At 46.0% G+C, this 26,702-nt stretch overlaps 1 protein-coding gene across 1 annotated transcript in view; it reads left to right on the top strand.

The window, feature by feature from the left end:
• The window catches only part of PAPSS2 (3'-phosphoadenosine 5'-phosphosulfate synthase 2), a 29,326-nt gene extending 3,383 nt beyond the window's left edge, over positions 1 to 25,943 (top strand). The window contains exons 2-12 of the mRNA XM_057415612.1: positions 11,235 to 11,340; positions 13,514 to 13,749; positions 14,491 to 14,629; positions 14,892 to 15,010; positions 15,134 to 15,247; positions 15,687 to 15,798; positions 19,151 to 19,356; positions 20,973 to 21,108; positions 21,917 to 22,185; positions 22,878 to 23,107; positions 23,319 to 25,943. Of these exons, the coding sequence (XP_057271595.1) occupies positions 11,235 to 11,340; positions 13,514 to 13,749; positions 14,491 to 14,629; positions 14,892 to 15,010; positions 15,134 to 15,247; positions 15,687 to 15,798; positions 19,151 to 19,356; positions 20,973 to 21,108; positions 21,917 to 22,185; positions 22,878 to 23,107; positions 23,319 to 23,460 (1,809 nt within the window). The 3' untranslated portion in view covers positions 23,461 to 25,943. The remainder of the gene's footprint in view (positions 1 to 11,234; positions 11,341 to 13,513; positions 13,750 to 14,490; positions 14,630 to 14,891; positions 15,011 to 15,133; positions 15,248 to 15,686; positions 15,799 to 19,150; positions 19,357 to 20,972; positions 21,109 to 21,916; positions 22,186 to 22,877; positions 23,108 to 23,318) is intronic.
• The last annotated feature ends 759 nt before the right edge of the window (positions 25,944 to 26,702 follow it).

Here is a 26,702-nt window from a genome sequence, read left to right as displayed (position 1 = left end):
TGTGCACAGTCACAAATTATGTGGTCTGATTTAAAGATAAATTAAAATGTACAAATAATTTAGATTTTTTTTTTTAATTAAAGAGAAAAAAACCCTACAAAACAGATGACTACTCTGAGAAAACAGGAAAAGGCTTAGTTTCTTTGCCTAAAAGCTATTTTCATGTTGAAAAACTGCAGGCACAGGGTGGGCCAAGTGATATCACAGGCTGTGCAGTAACATATGTATAGCTTCATAAATTAAATTTCAAAGCAATGTAAAATAAAAAGTTCACTTAAAAAAAAACCTAAACAAACATGCATTCATCTCCTCTCACACTTATTCTTTACTTATGTTTTGAACATAAAGACCAAAACATTTTTAAGGATGTTTATGTTCAAAGTAGTTCAGTGTAGTTCATCACTGTGACACTTGCACAGGCAACTACACCAAGCAGCAGAGCTGTGATTTCAGGGAGTTAGTGTGGCTTGGTCTGGGTTGAATTACTCAGTACAGCGTTTCTGATGTTTTATCCAGTGATTCAAAAGTCTTGCCTTTACAGCTGTGATTTATTTTGTGAAACACAGTACCTAACTCATTGCACTGTGACAGTAAAAGATGATTGGTTTCTAGTTGCTCATTTCATACTTAGTATATTGGTATATTTGATATATTTTCTATCACTTTTTTTGCTTTATATCTCTCTTTTTCGAAGATCACAGAAAGGTCAGCAGATTAACTATCTTGATACACAGTTATTTCAACTTCTGTCGTTTCCTATAGCTCTCTCCCTTCTTCTCCCTGTTTCTTTTGAAGTCCTTTGCTATTAAAAAGTTACCTTTCCAGTCTGTTGCCCCACCTTGCTGTTTCCTTCACTCGCACTGTTTTGCGAGGCTGCCAGTTGCCAGACCCATGTTTATTAAACATACTCTGTAAGAATCAGGGTGTTCCATTTGGGGAATTTCAGTGAAAAAAAAAGCCAGAAAAAGTTACAGGCTCCTAAATATTAATGCCCCTTTATTTCTATGGTTCAGAGAGACTGAGCCCTCCAGAGGATGTGGAACAAAATAATCAATTTGGTGTGGTCCAGCCCCAGAAGCTGCAAGCTGAGGACCTTGGTGGACCTTCCCCAAGTGCAGGGAGGCTTGTTCTGGTGTCCCCTGGTACTGCCATGGCAGCAGGAGAAATAGGGCAAGTTTCCCAGGAAGCTGCATGGTCAGAGCATCTCCTGGGGCTGTACGAGGGTGTGTACATGGAAAAGTGGAAGGGAACTTTGAAGGGTTTTTCTCCTTGTCTTTGTGGGAGACGGGCAGGTAGGTCAGGCCTGATACCTGCTCATGCGCTCGGAGGTTAATCTTCTGCTTTCCCAACAGGACTAGCGGTTCTTCACAGTATTTCTTCCTCTCCCAGGGCCTGGTTTGGAGAAGTGCAGCTAGGCACTGCTGGAGACGGTGGTCGGCATGGTGGGTGCCATCTGGGGTAGTGGCCAGGGCACCTAAACCCAACTGTGATTTTTCCAGCTCTTGAGTCAAAGCGCTTTGAGTCAGCATGTTGTTTCCTGTCCTGCCGCTGGACTCCTGGATAAATACAGACTCCAGCCTCGTCTGGTTTTCAGGTTGTACTGATGAAGTCACAGCCAGTTACAAATCTGTGCCAAAACCCGTAACTCGGGCATAGGTTTCTATCTATGCTGTCTTTGGGCAGCATCAACAGGTGGTTTTAGGCAAGACAGCAAATGATTTTGAAGAGCCAGTGCTACCCAGACATGTGCACTGCAGCTGAAACTTAGATTGAGGCCACAGGGATTTTGTTTTTTCTGGAGAGTTTTCAAGATAAGCAGTGGCATACTTGCATTTGTTTTTTTTTATTGCTCTGATGTTGATCCTGGAGGGTGTATTTGAATAGCCTTTAAAAATGAAAGGACCTTGCCTATCTGAAACCAGGTGTTTTAGATAAACTTGCAGTTTTACATGCCCACAAAAGGCAAGTGGTGTGCAGGGCCTGTATTAATGGTCCTAAAGGTATGCCCTGTCTTGAACTTGTACTTTGATCACAGTGCTTGTACACTTCAGTATCTTTAAAGTCCATTAAGAGAAATGCCATGTAATTCAGGTTGCTGTTTATTAATTTACTATTATTGTGAGCAGGGTGACTAATGGTTATCTCTGATTTAACTCTGAATCAGAGCTGTAGGAAGTGCGAAATAGTTCCTTAATGGTCTGGCAGCTTAATAATTTCCAAGTGAAAATTTACTTGGAGTGTATCATTAACAGAAGGAGAGATGCAACAAAGCTTGGTCAAGGCATTTGGCATGGATGTGCGTCACAAAACGGCACACTGGAAGTTAGGATTTTGCCCGTAAGACAAAATCAGCTTGCTGTGAGCACTGCCTCCTGTCACTCTCAGAGCAGTCCTTTTTCGTTTACTTATAGCTTGGCTCAGTCACAACTATATGTGTCGAAAGCTTTATCTACTGAGTGGGTGCCAAAATGTGTTGGCCTGTTTGGAGATCAGAGCTTGAGAAGGGAGCCAGTTGGCTTTTTTTTTTTTTTTCTCTTTTTGAACGTGGCTTCCCTGTAGATGCAGCTTTTCAGGGTTTGCTGAGATGGGCTTTTCTCATGATTCTTTGAAAAACAAGCATTTGTACCTGCATTTCCAGGACTTTCTAACCTTGAGGTCTTCACAGCCTCTGGCAGAACAGAATGTTTTCTTCAGTATCAAAATGTTTTCAGCTTTCCATTGTAGTGCAAAAAAGTGTGTCAGTGGGAGGTCATTTTTCAGGCCTGCCCAGCCCTTCTGATGGGGAGATCCGTTGTTTTTTGCCAGTGGGTGTGGAAGAGGGAAAACTCCCTCATTTTAGAGGAGGTTTCTGCTGCTGCAGGAGACTCCATTGTGTGCTTGCCTCTGCCCTGGCCCTTGAGCATGGTGCTGAACAAGTCACCTCAGCCACGGCCGGCGCAACTCATTGCATCTGCCCCCACCTTTGCAAAGCCGGTCTGCGACCATGAGGATGGATATGAGGAGCATTGAGCTCTTGGAGGTGCAGCCTGAAGTCTAGGGGAGCTGCTTTTCAAGCATGTCATTTTTATAGGGCTTAAGTATTGTGGGAGCTCAAGTCTTGATCTGCTGTTTGCTTTACTTTGTGCTATTCTGTGCCTGTAAAATTGGAGATGGTGCCACCCTCAGGGCATGATAGTGTCTGTGGATTATCCTTGTGTCTCTGACCTTGAATCCTCAACTGGGCTTGTCTCATGCAGCTTGTTGCATTGGATGGCATGCTTAATCATATGACTGTGAAAGCAACTCTGCCTTCAGCCAAGAGAAAGACCAAGGAGACTGAGTTTGCTTGGCCCTGTCTGCAGTCTTCAGCAGCAGTCAAGAGTGGGGGCCAGGGAAGAGTTTATGGCTGGGACACTACAGTGCATTGTCCGAACTCCTACTGATTTACAACTCAAGATACCAGAGGCCCTGCCTTTCTTCCTGATAGTCCTTGATGAACTTTCCTTCCATGAATTCATGTTTATGATATTTTCCAGCCAAGTGAACTTTTGGCCTGCTCAGCCAAGTTCCCCTGTTTAACCATGTCCTGCATGGTGTTTCTGGCTGAGCTTTCCCACAGTCCTTCCTACTGCTGCTTTTGCACTTTGCAAACCTCAAAAGGATCACTGAGGTGGAGAGAGATCTTGTGTCGCTTGCTAGCAGCCATTGACCATTGCAAAGTCAAATGCATGTGGTTCAGGATACCAGGTTCAAGACTGCATGTCCATCCTGGATGCTTTATGGGGCAGGGAGAGGCACCATGTGGCTGTGATGCTAAGCCCCCACCAGCCTGAGCTAGTGTCCAGCTTTATTCTTTCAGCAGGCTGCCACCGTGTCCTGTGGGGATGTGATGCAAGAGGATTAGTTCTTTTACAGAAATATGTATTTTAAAACCTGATTAAGCTGCTTGAAATGTAGATCCTTTGTGGTTCCCACTAGAGCTTTTCAGCAGATACAGGATTTCTTTCCTGAGAGGGATATGATGAGGATGTTAAAAACAGGTATCTTGTCCCCTTATTGTTGTAGAGACAACATGGGCTCAGGTCAATCTGTGCTAGCTTGGAGGAAATCCTGCTTTCTCACTTAGCAGAAGATGGAGCTGAAGTCCCACATGCTATGGTTAGATGGTTAGATGTTGGCTTCCAAGTTTGAAAGCCTGTTGCAAACTGAGTTAATGGGGACACGAAACGCTTGAATGTGACTCACTGTGTTATGTGTTAAAGCAGTGCTAGTTCAGCTTTTTTGAAGGAAGGTTAACAGTGGTCCTGGTTTGTTGAACTGATTTGTGGAGCAATCAAAGGGAATGGTTTTGATGAAACGGGATATTGCGCTGACGTGTTGGCTCCTAGCGCCCACTGGAGGACCCTCTGAGTAAGCCAGTCCCATGTGGCATCTCTGAATCGCAGGGCTTGTGGTTTTGATTGTATCTTACAACTGAACAAAATTTAGTTCAGCTGACAATCTCTACACTGCACATCAAATTTTAACTTCCGTGGTATTTGGTGTATTAGTCCTGTCTGTCTCTCTGTTCTGTTTTAAGGGATAGGGTGCCTCCCTTGGCATGGTAAGAGGTGGGACATTTACACTGGTTTATTTACCATAGGGACCCACAACCCATTAATTAAATTCCTAAATCTCATATTCAGGGAAAAAAAAAATAAAATTACATGTAGATACAATTCCTACCTGATTGGTATTTTTTTATACTGAAGTTAATGTGTAGTCACAGTATGTACCCTTGTCCTCCATCCCTCTTGTCCCTGAATCTGAGGGAGTCATTCTCAGTTTACCATTTCTGTAACCTGATAGTTTGCTCCAAAAGAAGATAAAGAAGCATGGTCTTGTGTACTTGGTAGTTCTTGCTGGTATGGGAATGATGTTGTGCTGCTCTGTTCTGGTACAGCATTTCTCATGCAGATGCCCTTGCACTGTGCATAGCAGCTCAGCTGGCTGTTGGTCACAGCTCTGTGCACCACTGGGCATTGGATTTGCCAGTGGAGGTCATGGAGCTACACCATCTCTGTGTTTTTTAACTGGTCACCTATCTTCTGGTCATGTATTTCCCTTCTTTTTGGTATTCTCTGAGGTTAGATGTTCTTGATCACTTTCTGTGGGTGTTTAATCCCAAAACTTATCTGTACTGCAGTAAGAACATAGCTTATGTTCCCTCCTTTGGCAAGATAACCAGTTTTGCATTGAGTGTGGTCCAGCAGTCTTGGCATGATCCAGAGCTGCCTTGTAACAAATGCCATACATCAAAGCAAAGCAGTTCTCCTTTTGCAGTGTCAAACCCGTTGTTTGCAAAATGAACTCGAGCTGAACGGCTTAAATGGGTTCATTTAGAGGAGGTAATTTAGCAGAGCTGCACGAATATTAAAAATAGGGCAGTCACGGAAGGATTTATTGTTTAAATTGTTATTTTTGTTAGCAGCTGGCGAGAGGCTTTGTTTGTCAAATATTTGTTACCCATGCGGGTGTCCCTTGTGATTTCTGGAATGAAGATAGGAAGATTGTCTTTAGAACATCTGTACTGGCCTTGCAAATTCATCCCAAAAATGTAGGAGTGCAGGATGACTCACTAGCTTTCGCGTGTCAAGGAAATTAGAGTACTGACATCATCTAATTCAGAGATAAAGAAATGCCTGATCTGGGTGCCTTCAGAAAGGCAGATTTTAACACCCAACTTGCTGATGTGAAGTCACACAGTCTAAAACTCAGAGTCTGATTTACAAGATGACTGGAACATAGTCCTAGTTTAGTTGTGGGTTTGGGTTGGTTGTTTTTGTTTTGCCAGTAATGCATCATCAGGTGCTTGAGAAGTCCCACTTCCCCCTCTGGACCTGCCAGCCAAGCTCTGCGCCACAATGGTAGAATTCCTGGTAGTGAAATGGGCAAAATTTCCAGGGGAACTCCATCTTGGTGGGGATTTCCCCTGGGAAAGAATTAAGCTGATTTTGAAGTATTTACTACCTTAGTCCATTCAATGAATCAAACACAAGTCTATAGGTTTAGGGTTAAGAGAGCTGAATTGGGACTTCAGAGAGTCTGAGGTTTCTCCATCATTTTTCAGTGTGATCATAGTCAAATCTTTGGTTCCACATGCAAAAGCCCCCTCTTTCCTTTCTTCCTTCTTTTCTTCTGAGTATAATAGTTTTGCTTTTCTGCAGCCCAGAAAATCCTTTCACAGAAGGTTTTTCGCCTTATACTGATGGATACTTTGTCTTCTTTAGGTCAGCTTGCCCATTTGCAAGAGCAGTCAATGGACTTGCCCTGGTAAAAGAAAATTGTTATTTAAGGAAAAGCCTCGTGAGCTTAATTTTTATGCATCAAATTCAATTATTAGGACAAAAGTTAGGGTTTTTTGGTTTCTTTTTTTTTTTTTGGTAAGATGGCAGGATTTGGGAGGGGATTTTAAGCAGTAAGTTAGATCAACCTCCAGAGGCAAGTGTTTGACTTCAAACTTGAAATCTTCTTGATCATTTTATAATTTTAAAAGCTTGTTTTACCATTTGCAAATATTATTAGCTGAAAACATTGATAACATTTTGAAAGCCTTTTTTTCCCCCCTCCTGGAGAGATGTCCGGGCTGCAGTACCAAAACAGGGCTAGGTGCTTGTCTAGAAAAAAAAGGGATTGTGTTCCTGATTACATGAGATAGTTCTGTGAATAAAAATGCAGCTGGGGGAGTCCTGACCCTACCCTCACCATTGTGTCTGGGTTTTCCCAGGGCTGAGAGTCCTGCCAGCTGTCACTTGGTTGCTAACCATGTTCCTACGAAGATGGCCCTTCTGTTAAGTGAGCCAGACGTGTGACTAACATGTGCTTCATAGCACCGCGCTACAAGAGTGTTTCTCCACTGGCTTCATTCTTGGGCTGATCCGTGCTGTGTTTTCAGGAGGGAGTTCCTCTCTGGAATGGGATGCTGCTGCAGCCTGCCACGAGCTGTGTTCTTGGACAGCTTCACACCCTGCCTGTGCCAGCTACAGCAAGGCAGAGGTACTACCTCAGCAGCGGAGGGAAAGTAAGGGCGCAATAAGGACATTGTTTTAGACCTCATCAGTCTTTGTGATGACCAGCACTGCTTATTAATGACAAATCTTTCCTCCTGCAACATTGGAGAGCTCTGCCTTCTACAGATGGCTGAGCAAGAGTTGGCCTGAGGGGACTGTATGCACTTTGGGGATCTTTTGAATGTCCCGCGCAGCTTCTGGCTCTTCTCCTTTGTTTCCACCCCTCAGCATAGCATGTGGCACTTGCACTTGTTTCTTGCCCTGACCCCATTTGTTATGGAGCCATGGAGATGCTGACTAAAGAAATGGGTAGGTGGGGTAAGGAGGAGGTGCTGCCTTGTGTCATAAGAACCAGAGTTCATACATACTTAAATTTCAAGTGGAAGGTGGCAAATCATGCATGTAATTTGTTGGGACAAGCCTAAATATTCTTCTAGTGTGCTTTCTATTAATCATGCAGTGGTTCTGCTCCTAACAAATGTCAGCAATGGTTGGGAACAGTCCACCAGGCATTTAGCTATCAGATGAGAGGAGAAGATGCTCCCTGGCAACACCTCTTGTGTGGGTAGTCACATGCAACCTTCTATTTATGCGGGCAAACACAGTTGCTCCCTTTCAGGACCAAATACTTAACAAAAACCTGAGGTTACTTTCTCAGACACCATGAACTGAGCAGTGGTAGCTCTCAGAGCAGAGGACACTGATGTTTCCTCATTTCCAACAGGTCTATGTTGTGGTGTACTCTTGTCTCAGGGGTCCATCTCTTTATCTGGGAGGAACATCAAGAAAAAGCCTCCTGCCTCTTCCTGCAACCTGCTTTCACAAAGCAGAGGAGCATCTTCTACCACCAGTGGGGAAAAACTTGTTTGTTTAGGAAGCCAGGCCAGGAGGCATTTGGAAATAGCTCACTCAAGCCTGATCTTAAAGACATCTGAGGTCTTGGTGTCTCCCAGTTTGTCAGGCTCATGGAAAGGTTCACGAGAAGGGAGGGCCAAAAGCAGAGTTAGGATTTGGCTTCTTGGTCTGCTGTCTCCGTGGCAGAAGGTTTGGAGCCATGTCTTTATTTTTTGTCTCATTGCCTGAATGAGGTAAGGCAGGGTGGGCTGAGTGCTGAGGTCATGCACATGTGGCCAAACAGTAAATTTCCAAGGAAAGGAGAGGGTGTACCAGTGCCCTTCTTAACCATCTGGCTGCAGAGGTTCCATGGCTCTTCTTTGGAGACACTGCCGGGTCATTTCTTGGCTTCTTAGAGCCTTGCTTGGGGCTGAATTTTAGGTAAGAAATTCCTCCCCCAAACATCACATCTTTGATCTAGACTATTGCAAGAAATGCTTTCCAGTGTCCCTAAATTTTCCCTGCCAGGGGCCCAATATCCAGGAGTGAGTGTGTTGTGTTGAGAATTGGATTATCTCTTTTAAATATGTTTGGGTTACAATGATGAGGTTAAACTGTGGGAATAAAATCAGTAGGAGAGCCCTGGATCTGATTAAACCCTGTCCACCAGTTATCTCTGCCTCCCAGCTGTCTTGCAGTGTATGCTTGTTCAGATGAAATCTCTCCAGGGTTTGCTCTTAGGCCATTGGTGGTTATTTTGGGTGGTGCCTTCACTCTGTTTTGATCATGCTACGGTTCTGGCTTACCAAGCCATGTCCCAGCTGGGGGATGACTGGGTAGGAAGCTGGTGTTTCCAGCCAAGCAAGCTGCCATCCCAGACATCTGCTGCTTGCTTGTGTTTCTCTCTCTTGCTTTATCTTTGGTGTAGCTGACACCGAGAATTTGAGTTGGTGTGTGGCAGGTGGCTGCTCAGGGTGAGGAAGAGTTTACCAGCAAGATTATTGACACAGCAGAAAAATCAGAGGGATTTGGTACCAGCTCCCAGCAGATCAAAGAGGTTTGACAGCGTTGCCAGCATTGCCGAATTGCAAAAATGCCCTCAGTGATGTTTTCCCAAGCTCCAAAAGATGCCAGCATGCAAAAGAAAAGCTCTGAGATGCATGCACTGGGAAGATTTATGGCACAGCAACGTGTACTTGTAACAATCTCGTTACATCAGCCATGTAGGAATGTGTTAGTTCCTGCATCTTCCCAAGGCACGGATGTTATCGTAATTCATCTCCTGCAGGACGAATCCAGCAGATCAACATTCTGCAAGGGCAGGTGTGTAGCTGGAGTTCCTACTGATGCAGAGGCTGTGACAGATTCGAAGCATGCACATTCATTTCTCCATCCAGAAATATCAGTCTCATCTGTTGTGGTTTGCAAACAAATTGCAAAATAGATGCTTTGTGGTTTTTGGAGTGCTGCACTTGAGGAGTGTGTGGTCACGGGGCAGGTGTTAGGCTGCAGCAGGGGAGGTTTTGCTGCAGGGCTGAGTGGTGGCAGGCTGTTGGGAAGGTGCGTTTGGGCGCATGTGCTGTGCTGAGGGTCCTTGGCTAGGTGATGCATAATTTCAGAGCAGTGCTAGAGCTCAACCAGGAGTAAACACAGCAGGAGCACACCTGTGCTTCCTGGGAGAAAGAGTTATTTTTGTTAGCTGGATCTTCAGCATACGCTCATTTAGTCTCTGCCCAAGTCGGAACCCCTGGGGACGGGTGGAAATTAAACCGCTGTGGTGCTGGCTCACCTTTGCAAGCTCAAAACATTCAAACAGACTTTTGAGACCCCTCTGCAAGGAACCCCAGACAAAATGGCAAGAAACACAGAAACCAGATCTTTTATTTTCTGACTCACCAGGATGCATTGAGCTCACTCACTTTTCCGGGGTCAGATCTAGAGAGGTTTTGTTTCGTTGGTTTTGTTTTGCTGCGGTACCCAGGCTGTGTGTTTCAGATGATAGCATCTTGTCCATCCACTACACTCCAACCCCCAAATAATTGATTTTATCCTTTGAAACAACTGCAGATGTCAGGGACACACACACTCTGGTTGATTTGGCAATGAAAATGGGAAGCGAGAGTCCCTGGAATGAGAAGATGCATTGCTGGAGGGTATTGAGACTAAAGTCCTGAAAATCATGCTGAAGTGTTAATGACACAGCAAGCAGAGGGAAAAAAAAAACCCAATCAGGCTGTTCTGCTAACGTGTTTAAAAGGGAGCTTGAACTTTATTTTTCTCCCATTCCTTTTTTCTTTTTTTCTTTTTCTTGTAAAAATTTTATGCTTGAACAAATGAAAGATGATCACTTCTCTGCTATGACCTCAGATGTGGAAATATTTATATAGCAAGATGTGAACCATGGGAAAGTCCGGACCTGCTCTTGAACTGATGATATGAAACTGAGGATAAACCTGTGGTTGTGCAGAATCTGGCTGTGGAGAAAATATTTATATCCTTGTTCCTTCCTGACAATTTTCCTTTGGAAGCCTCAGTTGGAAGTTCTCACTATTAATAAGATCTTGTAGATATTATATGTGCAAAAAATCATTGTCTAAGTACTGTTGCTAGCACTGCAGGACACAAAGAGCCTGGTTTAGATTGTGTCCCAGTGAAGAAGCTGAGGCTGCTCTGCCCACAGCAGGTCAACATTAGGAAGCACCAAAATTCAGGCCTTTGGCTCAGCGCTGTGCTGATCCCTTGTTTGCACTTGGAAGCGCACGTATATGTGTTAGGTATTGTTTCGTCTGCCTATCCCACCGTGTTTCCCATCTGGGTCCTGGTTTTGCTCAGCTCAGCCCTGCTGTGTTGCCGTTTCGTGCCCCAGCTGCAATTATTAGCAGCCGTGTCATGTTGAACACACCAAGTACATCAGCAGCTACGAAGTTGCTTTTGTTTTGCAAGCGTAATTAAAATAATAGGCGAGTCTGCCTGTATTTTAAAATGCCGAAGAGGCAGGGAGTGTGCTGCCTGTACCTCTGCACACTCTCTGTTCTCCCATGCCTTGCCTGCGGGTGTATCAGTCACCTGGCAGCGCTCCTGCAACAAAGCAAATCACCTTCTGCCACTGCCGGCAGTGGCAGACGTGAAGGTACTGCTACCAGAGCGCTCTGAGCAGAGGGAAATACTGTCTTCAAACAACAAGTCTGCGCTGTTCAGACAGAAATCCAACTTAGAGCAAACTGACAATTTGCTGAGGTTTACTGCAATGGCTCATGCAGATTTTTAGTGGATTTGCATTTCTCTCCCTTATGTTAGTCCCAAATGAAATTTTCTTTGGTACAGAGAGCAGCAAGGTAACAAAATTGGTTTGTTTTGCTTTGTTTTCATCAGGGATCAACCAATGTGGTTTACCAAGCCCATCATGTCAGCAGGAGTAAGAGAGGTCAGGTCGTCGGTACCAGGGGTGGATTTCGAGGCTGCACGGTTTGGCTAACAGGTATTTTTGTCTGCGCACAAAAGCATGGCTTCATGTGTGAAACCCACTTGCATAAGTGAGTATGGCTCAGAGGTGGGGATTTGAGATCTGCAGGAAACATCAGAGCTCCGTGTGAACTGGGAATTGCAAAACGTTTACATGAGGGAAACACCGACACACAGTGCTGGCACAGCAAGATATTCTCTCTGGCAGCTTCTGCCCATAACTAATGTTTTTATGAATTTCACAGCTGTTATCAGCCTCCTTTGAACATGTCAGAAGACCTTTAGGGTCACACTTGTTGTTCCTAAGCGTGTGGCTTAGAAAGCCTTGGCTCAGATCCAATGAGGCATGCCCAGGGTTGTCCAAGAGAGCATGCAGATGGTTTCATTCTGGGTTGGTGGGAAGTTTATTGGGACACCTAGGTTTACTGTGTTTAAAGTGACCTCGTGAGCAGCACAGCAAGTTGGTTGTCTTGTCTGAAGAATAAATACTCCCACGAATTTATTCTCTGGACAATGAGTTGCACTGGAAGCAATTACTTGCACAGCCGGTGCAGGCTTCTTATGTTATTTCTCATTTCATATGCCTTCAGGTGTGTTGCCCTTCTCTTCTGTTTTGAAAGATAAACACATTGTTTGAGGATTAAGGCCTGCTAGAAATAGCAATTGCATTTCTTTTGCTCCACTAATATATACACAACTCTATCTTCTGCAGCTTGTCCAGTTATTTCTTTGCTTGTTAAATATTGGTATTTTCTTTGACTGCCAGATGTTGAAAGATGTATTTGGAAGGGTTTGTAAAGCCATTCTCGTTTGCCTTTATATCAGCTTATGTGCTAGATGTTGGATTAAAACACATTTCTGTTTTGTTCTCCTTTTCAATTTTGAAAAGATGATCAACACCTAATCTGCTTTAATATAATTTTTGAAGCCAAAAAACCTATCCAGGGCAATTTCCTTCTTTTTTTGATTATCACTCGGAAATCTTGCGTCTGAAAGGTAGGTTTGTGTTTCTCTGGCTAATGATTATTCTTTGCAATAGACAGTGGTCTCCTAACTTTCTATCAATTTAATTTTAAGAGACTATATAGAAAGACATTTTACTACATGGACTATGTGGATTAAATGGAAGGGCACTTGAATGCCCTACGTTGCCAGCTCAGGACAGCTATCAGTTAGTCTATTGTACTACAAAAAAACAAAGGCACAGCCAGCAGGGTTCATCTCTTCCCAGCCAGGTTTCCTCTCCAGCACAAACACAGCTGTTCTGCATCAGACCAAAAGTCCACCTCACCCAGGGTCTTGTCTCCACACTAGTAGGTGTCACGCAAAGGGTATAGAAACAGGTGAGCAGATGATGCTGTCTCCATAGGAGATTCTCCTGAAGCTATTTCCTGAGACAAGTGGGGTGTTTGGAGTTGTAATCTCTCCTAAGTCAAGGTTCTCTTCCATCTCAAGAATTTTTTTCAACACCCAAGGGAAAGGAGGAGGTTCATGCTCCAGGTGCACTTGCTGCTTTCTGACACAGCCAGTAGCAAGTGTTTTTTCTTCAAGTGAATGGAGCTGGGATGGGAAGAAGCCACCTCCTTTTGCATTGTTGTCTTTCTGGTTGATGAATCCAGGAGACGCAGACAGCTGAAGATGCGCTGCTTGTCTGCCCAGCCATCCTGCTCTGTGCTCACACAGATCTGTGGGTGCTGCTTTGTGGTGTCTGTGGATACAGACCGGCAATTGCTGCTGGAGCCTGTCCCACTATTTGCAGGAAGAACCTCTCCTTGGGTTCAATCTGGGAGAACATTTGGCTGTTCATAGGGAAAACAGGAGGAGAAAGATGCTGAGAGACTTTCAGGCAACAGCATCCATTCAAGCTTCCCCTTTTTACTGATACTTATTTGTCCCACCATGGCAAGAAGTATTTTTGTAAGACTACTGTAGTGAAGCCCTCCAGATTTTGGGATGTAGCAGCTTTTCTTATGACATTAATGCCACCCCTTCAATAAGAAAGGTTGACCAGAACTCTCTGGTGGTAACTGTGTGCTAAAATGTGTCTCCAACTTCGCCATGTCATTCCTTCCTAAAGCAATGTAAGACAGAAGGAGTTTTGTTGCCAGCGTCCTAGGAGGTATTGCAATACACTGTCATTTTTGCTCTTTTGACCTCAAACCTGACCCTCACTTTTCTGTCTTCAACAGGCCTTTCTGGAGCTGGCAAGACAACCATTGGCTTTGCTCTGGAAGAGTACTTGGTCTCACATGGCATCCCTTGCTATTCCCTGGATGGTGATAATGTTCGGCATGGCTTGAATAAAAACCTGGGTTTCTCACCTGGGGACCGTGAGGAGAACATCCGCCGCATTGCAGAGGTGGCCAGGCTGTTTGCTGACGCTGGGCTTGTCTGCATAACTAGTTTCATTTCTCCATTTGCAAAGGTAATCTCACTGCATCATATTCTGCTCTTTTCTGGGCAACCTAGATCTCATGATTGTTCTTAGGGAAGAGAAAGTTACATAGAGGACTTCTTACGTATGCTGTCAGATGCTCCTTTTAACTAAAATACACCAATAACAGAACGACATGCAAGCAGTACAAATTTCTGGAGGTCAGTTTGACATGACTTTTTTGAATATATTCAGTGTTACAAATCAATTAAAAGCTGATTAAAAATCAATTAAAAGCTGAGAGAAGTTTAAAATCTCCCTATAGAGGCTCCTTCTGTTTACTCATTAGGAGGCAGAAAAGAGGCATAGAAGCAGTAGTCTGTCATAGAGCTATCACTGCTCTGTTTGAAGAACTACTGATTGCGTTTTTATGCTTCCTGAGAATACCAAGTAGCTGCTGTTATCAGGCTGATGCAAGCAGTTCCTTTTTTTTTGATACAGGACAGATAACTATTCACATTCTAAAGTTCTGCTGATCTCCTTAATGAAGGGAGCTTCTTGATCTTTCAGATGGAAAACACTGAAAACAGATGAAAGTTGTAGAACTCTTTTTAAGTATCTTTAAGAAAAAGGGGGAAGGGAGATGAAAAATCCTCATTAGAATTAGTGTTAATTTATTAAATCTGTATCAGAGATGTATCTATATGTGTTGAATTCCAGGGCACGTCGTATGGTAGGAAGATGCTTGCTGCAATTCAGGCACATACGATTTTCCCTTCTTTCTTCTAACAGGATCGTAAAAATGCACGGAAAATTCATGAAGCAGCTGGACTTCCTTTCTTTGAAATCTTTGTAGATGCTCCTCTAAGTATTTGTGAAAGCAGAGATGTGAAGGGTCTGTACAAAAAGGCAAGAGCTGGAGAGATCAAAGGTATGGAAGAGTGGGCTTTTATTTTGCCTTTTGCTTTCCAAAGCGTTGGATATCTTGCCATTGCAGCTCTGCACATAGAGGTGGGTTACTAAAGGCCCTTTGCAGTGGGTGAGAGTATCCTGTTTCCCTAATCTTTCTGTCACAAGTGTCACTTGCAGTACCCAGCACAGTTGCATACTCATGGTTGTTTGTACAGTGTTGTTGGCTCTAGAGCACAGAGTATTATATTAAATAAATTTAGTTTGGGTTTAATTGTCCATAGGATTCACAGGAATTGACTCAGAGTACGAGAAGCCCGAGTCTCCTGAACTAGTGCTGAAAACGAACGTTGCGTCAGTGTCTGAATGTATTCAGCAGGTTGTGGAGCTCCTCCAAATACAAGTAGGTCATTTTTATGCCACCGCCGCTAGCAGCTTTGTAAAGCTGCTTTCGGATACAGACTTTTTGGTGCGCACTTGAAAGCCAGCATGTTGCTTACAATGGCTGTCTGTCTCTCTCTTTCAGAACATCGTGCCCCACAGCTCAGTTAAGGACATTCTTGAGCTCTTTGTGCCTGAAAATAAACTCAGTACTGTACAAGCTGAAGCAGAGATGCTACCATCTGTAGAGATCACTAAGGTATCATCATGCATGGATAACGTGCTGTGATTCAGTCATTATTTAGCTGTTTGAAGGGTAGAAGCTTTGATGGGGATGTTGCTAGAAGGGGCTCTGTTCCTCTGATATGTCCTTTTGTGGCTGAGGTTTATGGTGAGCTGAACTGTGGTCCTAATCCTCAGCCATTTTCTGCTGTGTCTCCACCCTGTGCTGTAGCAAGCCAGGGGTGTCAGACCCCTTTGTTGTGTTACTACAGACCTGCAGGCAGTTGTGCTATGAAAGTGTGTGAGTCTGGCTTGAAAAACAACCCCAGTCTAACCCCCTCACAGCTTTCTCCCCCTTTATGAATGTCCTCTATTTGAAGCAAAACAAATGAGAGCACTGAAGAAGCAGAAGAGAAGGACAAGCAACCTCTCAGTGTGCCCTGATGACAGGAGTGCCATTTGGGTTTGTTTTGCAGCTGGATCTGCAGTGGGTGCAGGTGCTGAGCGAAGGCTGGGCCACTCCGCTGACCGGCTTCATGCGCGAGGCAGAGTACTTGCAAGTGATCCATTTTGGCACCCTGCTGAATGGTACGAACCCCCACGCTTTGCATTAACTCTGGCCAGCAAGCAGCTGTGCGACGGGATGCTTACCCGGTGGTGCCTCAGCAGGCAACCACATAGAAAAGCTTAATGCTCAGCAGTGTTTTTCTCCTTCTTTACTCTCACATGTTAAAGGCCTGTAAATGACTGTGGGGGCCAGTAAGCTGTGCTCCAAAACACACCAAAGGTCACGGAATGTGACAGCTTTCACTGCGCTAGGCCTGGTGCTCAGGCACACAGCTTTGACATCTTGCATGGTGCCAGTCAAACATTTCGGAAGCCATTGTGTAGCTCTTTTCATGCTTGGTTGTACTAGGGTAAATAAAGATGCAAAGCCAAGTAAGCAGGGAGGCTGCCAGGCTGAATCTGAGGTAGGAGGACAAGGCGGCTGTTCCTTGGAAACAGGAGCAGAGCCTGATTTCACTTTTTTCCCCTATTTTTGTGATTATTCATTACTGTGACTTGGAAGAAATCAGATTTATCTATTCATTAGCAACATGTTTGAGGTGCTTCATGCCTGGAAATGACAGAAAGTACTCAGGCGGTGATCGTCTACAGCTGAGACCAGGGTGGTAGATATTTCTGTCCCATTTCTCAGCTGCGGATGCTGTTGCTTGACTTCACATGCACAGGGCACTCACTTTGGGTTTTGTAGACCTGATAGTGATCTCTGGTCTTGGGTATTTGAGATATTGGCAAGTGACTCCCTTTGAGTCTTGCCCTCCTAGAGGATCTCATAATCATGCAGTAACTTGCTGATATTAGGATTTGGGCACCATGCAGCAGATGCAAAGCTCAGGACTGCTTGCTTTGGACCAGAGGAGTGTCTGTATGCAGGCTTCTGCCTTCACACATGTCATAGCCTTTTACCTTCCACCTAGTGTGCAAACAGTGTTCAGAAGCACATGTCCTTGTTATCAGACCCTAGTCTGTGGTCTTTGAGCTACCTGTTGTGCCTGACAAGGTACAGAGGCACCCTGTAATGACTGTGCTGCTCCAGAGCTCCGTACTTTGCCCCGGAGGCTCATCTCAGCACTGGTTTTGGGGTGCCCGCCCCAAACCTGTCAGCTTCACTGGGCTCAGGTCCTCTGGGGTCTGTGGGCATGCATTCAGGATTTGCAGGGCTCTGTGGGGTCAGAGACAAAGCCCAGAACACTGGCTTTTGCTGGGGGTATGAACACTCCAGAGCAAGGTCTTTGTAGTAGCATCAGTCCCCAGTCCACCTTGTCTCCGCAGAGGTCTCTAAACTCAACATCTGCATGGTCAGAGCCACAGGGTGACATCTGGGCAGGAGGGAGAACATTCCTGGTTTGCTTGGATGAGCTTTAGGGAACAGTGGAGAGTTTCCATCTCATGGTGCTCAGGCTTGGGTGCGGCAGCATTGCCAAAGAGAGATTTGAGGCTGGTCTGTCAAGAGTCATTGTTCCAGCCCTCTTGCCCTGGGGTGCGGGTGATGGTTTTGGCAGCTCTAGCTGTGCCTGAAAGGGCTGCGATAGTTTTGGTGGATTTGTGCAAGTTAGTGCTCCTTTTGCTCAGACTTTGAGCAGTAAATTCCACCTTGAGACCACCAACAGTTGGGTGGATTGAGGTGCTTTGTGTAGGGGCATGATGGCCACCAGGAAGAAAGGTGGATCTGTGCATTGTATGGCAGCAGGAGTGCCACAGTCTCCAGCACTTTTTCCTCCACACCAGTGATGGGTGCCTCTGCTGGGACTGGGTGACAGCAAAAAAGCATAGGTGTTGTACATCGCTCCCAGACAGTGCAAACCGTGTTGGATAGGTGAGTGCTGGAGAGGCTGGGGCAGCACCGTGGAGGACGGCAGCCACACCAGCAGGCACCCTGCCTGTGGTTAGGTGCTGCTTGCCAGAGGTGCTTTGGTTCTTGCAATGATTGCTGCAATTGGTGCATGGGGGTGTTAATTGTGTTGTGTTTGTATTCTCCCAGGAAGGAATCCCTCTGTAGCTGGTATGTATATAACTATTCTTAGGTTGTACAGAAATTACTTCAATTTACATTTCTTTGCTATAAAGTAATTTTCTGAGATTTTTTTTAAAAAAGGAACAATTATTAAGACTCTTATAAACTGCCACGGCCTGTTTGTGATTCAGCTGGTTACGAAGTGGCATGACACATCCCATGTCCTTTTAATTAATTTTATAATTACCTTTGCTGTAGTGATTTATTGTTTTAAACTCTGCATCTTGCATTTGGAAATGGAGCATGGAGAGTCTCAGCTACAGCATCATTTGTTGGTTTCATAATTCAGCTTTTTCCATGCTGGCTTTATTGACTAATCACTGAGTAACATAATTTAAATGTATGAAGTTGACATTGATTGGATCCCATGCAACTATAGGTGTGATTATTCATGAAGGTGCTTGAAAATTGCTGCCTGGCAGACAAATGACACCTAAGTGTGAATTAAAAGTAAACGCTAACATTTTAATAAAGATATTTTAAAAATCTACATCATAGACAAAATTCTCAAATTAGGACTCTCAAGGGTCCAAAGTGATTTTAGTCAGATCAGAACAAATTGAATCAATGATTTGTTTGTTCTTGTTTGTAAATGGAAATCCACGGGAGAGACTGATTCTCCTTTATTAATACTCATATATCAAAGAAGAAATGGGAGGACCTTAGTGGAGGACTGTGAAACTGGGAGAGTGGGGATAAAACCAACATGACTTCAATTTGTCAGGGACAGCAGTGAAATTGGAAAATACACATGCAAGTGTAGACTCACTGTATACACACAGAAAATAGATTAAAAATGGTCTCTGCAGAGATACAAAGGAGGAGGAATAATAGTATAGAGATATCCAGGAAAATAATACAACAGAGAAACAAAGTGAAGTATGACAGTGTTTTTCCAGTTGGAAGAGGCAGTTCAAGAGGAGGTGGGCAAGGAATGAGATGCCTTAGGGAACACCGAGTTGGAGCCATCTTAATAGAGATTGTTCTCGTGGTGGAGGAGGTAATATCCAGGGTTGCATTTTCCCAGTACACTTAAATTTTGCGAAGAGACTTCGCAACAAACTAGCTGGAGAAGAACCAGTCTTTCCACTGAGATAGTGCAGAAAACAATTAAATGCTTCGGGTATCTTTGAGACATCTCTGGCCCAAAGATAAGGAGTTTTCATATTCCACTAACATCATTATTTGTTAGCAGTGCAGAAAAAAGTGGGGCAATGAATACATTTGCAAGACTAATGGTGAATCTCTGAGCTGGTCCTGGATAACTTTGCTCTCCAAAGGGAGACTGTGTGCCTCTGAAAGCCTCTGTTTATTCAATGCCCAAGGCTGGAGTACATGAAAATCCTCCCTGTCTCTTGCCAGACGGCATTGTCAACTTGAGCATCCCCATCGTGCTGCCAATCTCTGTGGAGGACAAGGAGCGGCTGGAGGGCTGCGAGGCACTGGCACTAAGCTACCTGGGGCGAAGGGTGGCGGTCCTGAAGAACCCTGAATACTTCGAGCACAGGAAGGAGGAGCGCTGCGCCCGTGTCTGGGGCACCACCTGTGCAAAGCACCCGCATGTCAAAGTAGGTTTGTCCCTGCGCTGCTCTTGGAAACCTGTCCGTTTCTAAGGTTCTGAGGGATGTGGGTGTCCTGTCTGCTTTCCAAGACCAGCTCCTCAGTGGGAACCACCGTGTCCCAAGCAGACAGGATTGAATTTTTGGGCTTGTGAGTTGACGTTGGGCTTGCTGTTCAAGAAGAGCAATCTGATAACAAGCACAAAGTGAGAGGAAGAATGAGCATGCTGCTGAGGAGCTGCTCCTTTAATCCACTCATCTTCACCAGTGTGCCTACTTTCAAACATTTTTAGTATGACTGCCAACTTAGGCTCCAACATTTTCTTGCATTTGCGGTGTGACAATCACAGTGATGCTGCCAAACACTAATCATAGAATCACAGAATGGTTTGGTTTGGTTTGGAAGGGACCTTAAAGCTCGTCCAGTTCCACCCCCTGTGCCATGGGCAGGGACACGGGGTTGCTCTCACCTCTCAACCTAGATGAGGTTGCTCAAAGCCCCTTTCAACCTGGCCTTGAACACTGCCAGGGATGGGGCAGCCACAGTTTCTCTGGGCAGCCTGTGCCAATGTCTCACCACCCTCACAGGGAAGAACTTCTTCCTAATGTCTAATGTAAATTTCCCCTCTGTCAATTTAAAGCCGTTCCCCCTTGTCCTATCACTACACGTTCTTGTAAGAAGCCGCTCTCCAGCTTTCTTGTACTCCCCACTTCAGACACTGGAAGCTGCTCTAAGGTTTCCCTGGAGCCTTCTCTTCTCCAGGCTGAACAAGCCCAGCTCTCCCAGCCTGCCTCCATAGCAGAGGTGTTCCAGCTCTCAGGGCATCTTCATGTCCTCTGGACTCACTCCAACAAGTCCATGTTCTTCCTTTGCTGGGGGCCCCAGAGCTGGACACAGCACTGCAGGGTGGGGGGTGTCTCACCAGAGCGAATAGAGGGGTAGAATCCCCTCCCTTAACCTGCTGATCACGCTTCTTTTGTTGCAGCCCAGGATAATGTTGGCTTTCTGGGCTGCCAGCACACACAGTACTAATGCTGCAGACTGCTGACTCATGCTTCTTTTAGCTACTTTTTACTCCTTGATTTGGCTGCTTCGTGCAGGCAGCCAACAAGGGTGTTGTTATATTTTTACAGCTTATCTCTTCCCACTTACTCTTTGGCAGTACAAAGAACATCATCCTGTAGAAAGGAAGAGCTCCAGGTTATGCTGAGTGACTTGAGCTGTCTGCTTAAAAAGACTAAAGCTGAGTTAATTCTGTTTTCCTACCTTAAAATACATCTTTTAATTATTCAGCAGCAGTTGCTCACCTTGCATATTCCCAGGAGGAAAAAGCAAAGAGTGAAGTGGAGGAGGGTCTTGTGCCATAACCTGTAGACCTCAGTCTGCCAGCACCCAATATAGTGTTAAGGGCTCAGTGGCTGATGCCTCATTTGCAGGGTTACACTGATCATGACATTCAATTCATGTGATGATAACTGTAAGAATGTTTCCCACCTATAATGTGCTGAAAGGAAACATCACCCTGCAAACAGAGTCAAGCCTAACAGTTTTCAAAGGAGAATGGGAATGGAAAAAGGAGGTATTTTGCTGTCCCCTCCATAATGCATGTGTGTGTAATTCACAGATGGTGATGGAAAGTGGAGACTGGCTGGTTGGTGGAGACCTGCTTGTGCTGGAGAAGATCAAATGGAATGATGGGCTGGACCAGTACCGCCTGACACCACTTGCTCTCAAGCAGAAGTTCATGGAAATGAATGCTGGTGAGTGCCCTGGGTTTCCACTGGTGACATGGCCCTTCTCTGCCCTACCTGGCACTGGGAGACCTGTGTGATCTGGCATTACTTGCTCTCAAGCTCACGGTACTTGCAAATTGCTTCTGTATTTCCCAAAATGGAACTATGCAGGTGGGGTGAGCAGTAAGAGGGACACAGGATATGGCACAAAAAGTGGTGTGGGGTCTTCTTGGTTAAGGGCAGTGTTTGCCATGGGTTGCGTCCTCAGTGGGCCTTTCCGAGCATGGCACTGGAAAGCATTGAGCATTGTGTCTTCCCTGGCAAGTCAGAGCCTCTCTTTCTGTACCCTGGGCATTTAAAGACCTGTGCTGATGTGCCTGGCGTTCACACTTGGGGGACAGCTTAGATGTCTTCTACCAGGTATCTATCCCAGCAGGCTGGCAGGCATGAGACATCTACCCTCACTCTGGGGAAAGAGTGTCAGCCTTCCTGAAGGTGCCATTAAGCTTGGAGAGGTGGCCAGTCACTTGAGGAGTCGGGGACCTCAGTGGAGGTGTCAGTGGCATGTAAGAACATTTGTAGGAGAGCTGATAGGACTGAAATCGGCACCAAAGGAAGGATATGCAATGATAATAAACTTCACAGAGTGATGAAGAGGCATCGTAGATGCATGAAACGATCATCTAAGGTATGTAGGGCTTCACACATGTGAAGATAGGACATACAGCTTATGATGTACGTATCTTATGACTGTTGAGATGTGTCGTGTGTAAATGAAGCCGCAGGGTCTGATGATCAGCACAAGCCTGTGATCATCTGAATCTTTCCCTTTTAGATGCTGTCTTTGCATTTCAGCTGCGCAACCCTGTTCACAATGGGCACGCCCTGCTCATGCAGGACACGAGGCGCCAGCTTCTGGAGAAGGGATACAAAAACCCCGTGCTTCTCCTGCACCCCCTGGGGGGATGGACCAAAGATGACGATGTCCCGCTGGAGTGGCGGATGAAGCAGCATGCAGCAGTGCTGGAGGAGCAAGTCCTGGACCCCAAGTCAACCATCGTCGCCATCTTCCCTTCTCCCATGCTCTACGCGGGCCCCACAGAGGTAATGTAGCCATCAGCTGCTGACTGAGACAAGGTGTAAAGCCTGTCCATGAGTGCACCTGCTGCCCGCCTGCCTGTGCAGCCCCAGAAGGTCACAGGGAAAGGAGTTGGTATTAGCTGGTTCACCTGCAGCTTACTGCAGCAGCTGTTTACCAGCAGAGCTCAACTCTGTGGGCTCCCATGTTTTCACAGGCTGTGTGGGGAGCTGGGGAGAAGGGGACTAGAAACAGACTTTGCTGCTGTAACCTTCTTCTCTGTCAGGCAGGAACATTCATTTGAGTTCTCCCAGTGGTTTCCCTTCTGCCCCTAAATCAGTAGGATAAAAGTGCTGAACCTTCCCTGAAGGAGGAAGGAGAGGGATGTGTGGCTGTGTGGGGCCCAAGGGATGGTGAGCACTGTCTTTGCATGTTCAAAAAGCAAACCACTGCCTCCATTAGCTGTAACAAGACCAGTTCCCATCCCCAGTGTTTCTCTTGGAGCATACGTCCTTAGGAGAACTGTGATGTTGCATCAGGTCTAAGCAGTGGAAGGTGTGTCTGGGTGGCCTGATCACTACGAGAAACTGCAGCAAGGCTGCTGAACATCTCCTGCCTGCCTGCATGGCGATTACTAGGATCTCTTTCGCAGCCCCGGATGGGCATCTCAGTTGCTGCTCAGCCCTCAGCCAGTGCTGCTGGTGTCTCTCCTTTGCAGGTGCAGTGGCACTGCCGAGCTCGCATGATTGCTGGGGCCAATTTCTATATTGTGGGGCGTGATCCTGCAGGCATGCCTCACCCCGAGACCAAGAAGGACCTCTACGAGCCCACACAAGGAGGGAAGGTCCTCAGCATGGCACCAGGCCTGACCTCAGTGGAGATCATCCCCTTCCGGGTGGCTGCTTACAATAAAGTGAAAAGGGCCATGGATTTCTATGACCCGAAAAGGTAAAGCAGGCAGCAGTGTCACTGCTGCTTCAGCCCGCACAGTGCGGGTGCTTTGGGATCGTGTCTGGCTGCAAGGGGAAAGGCAAAAGCAGATCGTAAACGCAGGCATGAAGCCGCAGATGGTCTCCACCAGTGCCAGGAGGTTTCCAACCATGCACCTGCATGGCAGAAGAGTTGCGCTGTGCTGATTTCTCACCTTTGTTCTGTGCAGGCACAACGATTTTGACTTCATCTCGGGGACACGCATGAGGAAGCTTGCTCGTGAAGGTGAAAACCCACCAGACGGCTTCATGGCCCCCAAAGCTTGGAAAGTCCTAACTGAGTACTACCAGTCACTGGGAAAACAGAATTAACACTCCTCCTCCCTAGAAATGCTTGTATTAAGAGTGAGCAATGATTGATTGATTCCCTATGACACAGATCAGTTACTTGGCATTTCCAATGCTCTGCCTGTAGGATTTTTCTACCTAGGTCAGAGTGGTTTTTACTAATCAGAAATAATTTGAGGCTGGTCCTTCTCCCCTGGAAGCTGCCAGGAGTATCCCCATGGAACTGGAAGGGAAGGGCAGCAAGCCCTGCATTCCCAGCTGAGTGCAGCTGCAGGAAGCCCAGCACAGCCCCTGTGTGGGCCAGCTGGATTGTTCCAATGCCACCAGAGCCGGGCACCAGCCCCCGATGCAGAGCTGGGACCTCAGCACCAGGATGAAAACCACGCCTTGTCCCCTGTGTGGAGCAGAAATAAAGAAGTGCCTTTTCTCTACCCCTCAGCCAGCTCTGCCTGAAGAGGAAGGAGCCACTGAAGTGAGGAGCAGCTGCTGCTGCCAGGCTGGAAGAGGGAAACAGGCACACAGTGCTTGGATCCCTTCGCTGTCCTCCAGGTTGTCCCATAGACCATTTTTGCCAACAAACAGTGGGGTTTTTTTAATGCCCTTTTTTAAAAAGGAGTTTTTAAAATCAGCCTTGACCATCACTCGTTCCTTGTGGCTGAGACAGCTGTTCACTGTCCTTCTTTGCTTCCTCCTGCTTGAACTCTCTGGTCAAAACAAAACCTGGGCTGAACATTACTGATGCTCTGAGTTCAGCTTTCCATGGCAATCCCTGTGCTCACAGCCTAGGGGACCCATGGATGCGGGAAGATGTTCCTGGGAGGCACCGTAAAGACCGGGAGATCTTTGAGAAAGTTCAGGGCAGCAGTCAAAAACTGGGGATGGTTTTTACATGTTTTCATGGGTATCCTCACACCTAGCAGGACTGCATCCCCCCTTTCCTTTGCCTGTGCTTCTCCCATCTGAAAGGCAAATTAAAGGCAAACCAGCAAAATCACAGTGTGAGGTGGGTCCAAGAGGCTGTACCTGTTAAAACAGTGGAGAGATGGCTCAAGCACTTGCCTTCATCTGTACCCGTAATCCCACATGGGTACAGGTGGCCTGATTTTACTTAGTACCTGTGTGCTGCGGATGCTGGCTCTGGTGGGAGATGGCAGAGGATGGAGAGAAGTCCTTGCCGTCCACCCCCACCTGCATGGGGTGCTGCTGTGTGAGGGGTGGTGGTGCTGAGCCATCATCCCTCACATAGAGAGGTAGCCAGTGGCTGGTGCTGCACCCAGCTATGGCTGGTGGAAAGTTACAGCAGCCCTAACCTTTCCCAACCCACCCTCTCTGACACTGATTTTGCTGCTGTGTTGGCTTTTTTACTGACCAGCAGCACTTGCAGTGAACTCTGACAGGGCAGAGCAGTGTGACTCAGCACCGGAGCTTTACCTGGCCCCGCTCGTGTCTCACTGCAGGCACATGCTGCTGGGACTGGTGCATGTCTCTGTGGTGGCTGAGGTTTGAGCACAGTGCCTCACATGGCTGGGAGCCCCTCAGCCACCTCCTGCCCCTGCCTGTGCCTCAGTGTCCTGCCTGTGCTGGCTTCCCCAGGGAAAGGGCTGATCCTGCAGCCCTGCTGTGCTGGCTGCAAGGAGCGTGCTGCCTTCCCGGCCACCATACTGAGGTGTGAGGTTTTTATTGAGGGGAAGACAGCCATGCACTTGTCGGTCACTGCAGCAAACTGAATTGGTACTTTCTGTACTCCTCTTTTCTTAGTAGATGCCCCAGGACCAGTCAGATGTGTTTCAAGTGACACGGAAATAGCGCTCTCCTCTTCTTGTACTTCAGTTTTAATTACAAATGGAGCTACACTCAGTAAGAGCAATGACGCTTCTGCTTGTAACTTAGAATAGTGAGCTACATCGCAAGCTGAAACCTGTTTTGCTGTGGCCATAGTACAGTGTCCAAGACTATGTATGTAATTGGGAATACTTTTGCAAAAAGCCTTCTATCATATGTCAGCTCTTTGGGAGTTATTTTTTTATAATTTTTTAAAGTAAAGCAAAGGCCCAAAGCTGTATTATACCTCAAGAAAAATGCTGCAACGCTCATGTTGGTAGCTGAAAGCACACACTAGCACCAGTGCCTTTTACGCTCAGGCCCTCTGGCAGGGACCTGGAAGACAAAAGCAATACTCCCATTTATGTTTGCAATATTTGTCATTTTTAAGTAGTGACATAGTGCTGTTGCCACTCATCATATAATAAATGGTTAAACCTCCCTCCCATAAATCCAAATGGTTACAGCAAAACACAAATCTTGTATTATCCTTTTAAAACAGTGTAGTGTACTGATTACCTCTGATCCAAATAGAGTATGTGGACTAGTTTTTTTATAGTGTATTTATTAAAGGCATGAGACTGGAATTTGCATCAAGTGATGCCTCTCATGATTTAATATATTCTGAACTTGATACTCTGCTACGAAACACTCACTTTTAGTACAAATAAATATTTATATACTAACTCTCACCTTGTGGATTTTTTTTTCCAAGGGAAATCATAACCATGCAGTTTGTCTGGGGCTGTGACCAGCTTGTAGTGGCAGGAGCCCCCCTTTCACATTCCAGCCTTGCATGCTCAGTGCCTCGGGTAGGGTAATGGCTGGACCAGCCAGCAGAGAAGCTGACTGGAGTCCATTTCCTTTTGGAAACCTCATGTAATTTACCTTTTCCCTGTCTGGGCCATGTATTGTTGACGTCACATTTAACAAGAGTAAAAATTGGCATTGCCCTGCATTTCTGTGGTGTTTAACCAGAAATTAAACATCTTCTAGCTGCCAAAACCCTGAAGAAAAAGAGGATGATACTGCATCTCTTGGTCTTTTCCTAATAGACCTGCTGTAAATGGGCTGTGGGCCTGGAGGGTGCTGTTGCCCATGCTTCCCAGCTAGCAGAGAAACAGAGATCTTGCAAGCACTGGCAGCTGCTGTTTGATGGGGATGGAGGTCCTTTGCCGCTGCCCTGTGCCTGCCCCTATGAAGGGTTGGATGGTGGCTGCAGGAGCTTGGGCTGTGCTCTGCTCACCCTGCTGGGCTCCCAGTACTCCACTCAACCAGTGCGGTCCTGCAGCACCCCAAGGTTCACCCTCTGTTGTCTGGCCAATGCATCCCTGGGTTTCCAAACAGTAGACAGGGAAAAGATGCCCTTGCCCAAGCCACTCTCAAAAAAAAAAGCAAGCTGTATTTACAGAATGCAAACATGGACATACTGGTGAAGGTTACAG

The sequence above is a fragment of the Pezoporus wallicus genome, unplaced genomic scaffold (genome assembly GCF_028554395.1).
Source record: "Pezoporus wallicus isolate ANWC-B61680 ecotype Strahan unplaced genomic scaffold, APGP_CSIRO_Pwel_v1 contig_736, whole genome shotgun sequence".
NCBI lineage: Eukaryota > Metazoa > Chordata > Aves > Psittaciformes > Psittacidae > Pezoporus > Pezoporus wallicus.
This window is presented reverse-complemented; position numbering and strand designations above follow the sequence as displayed.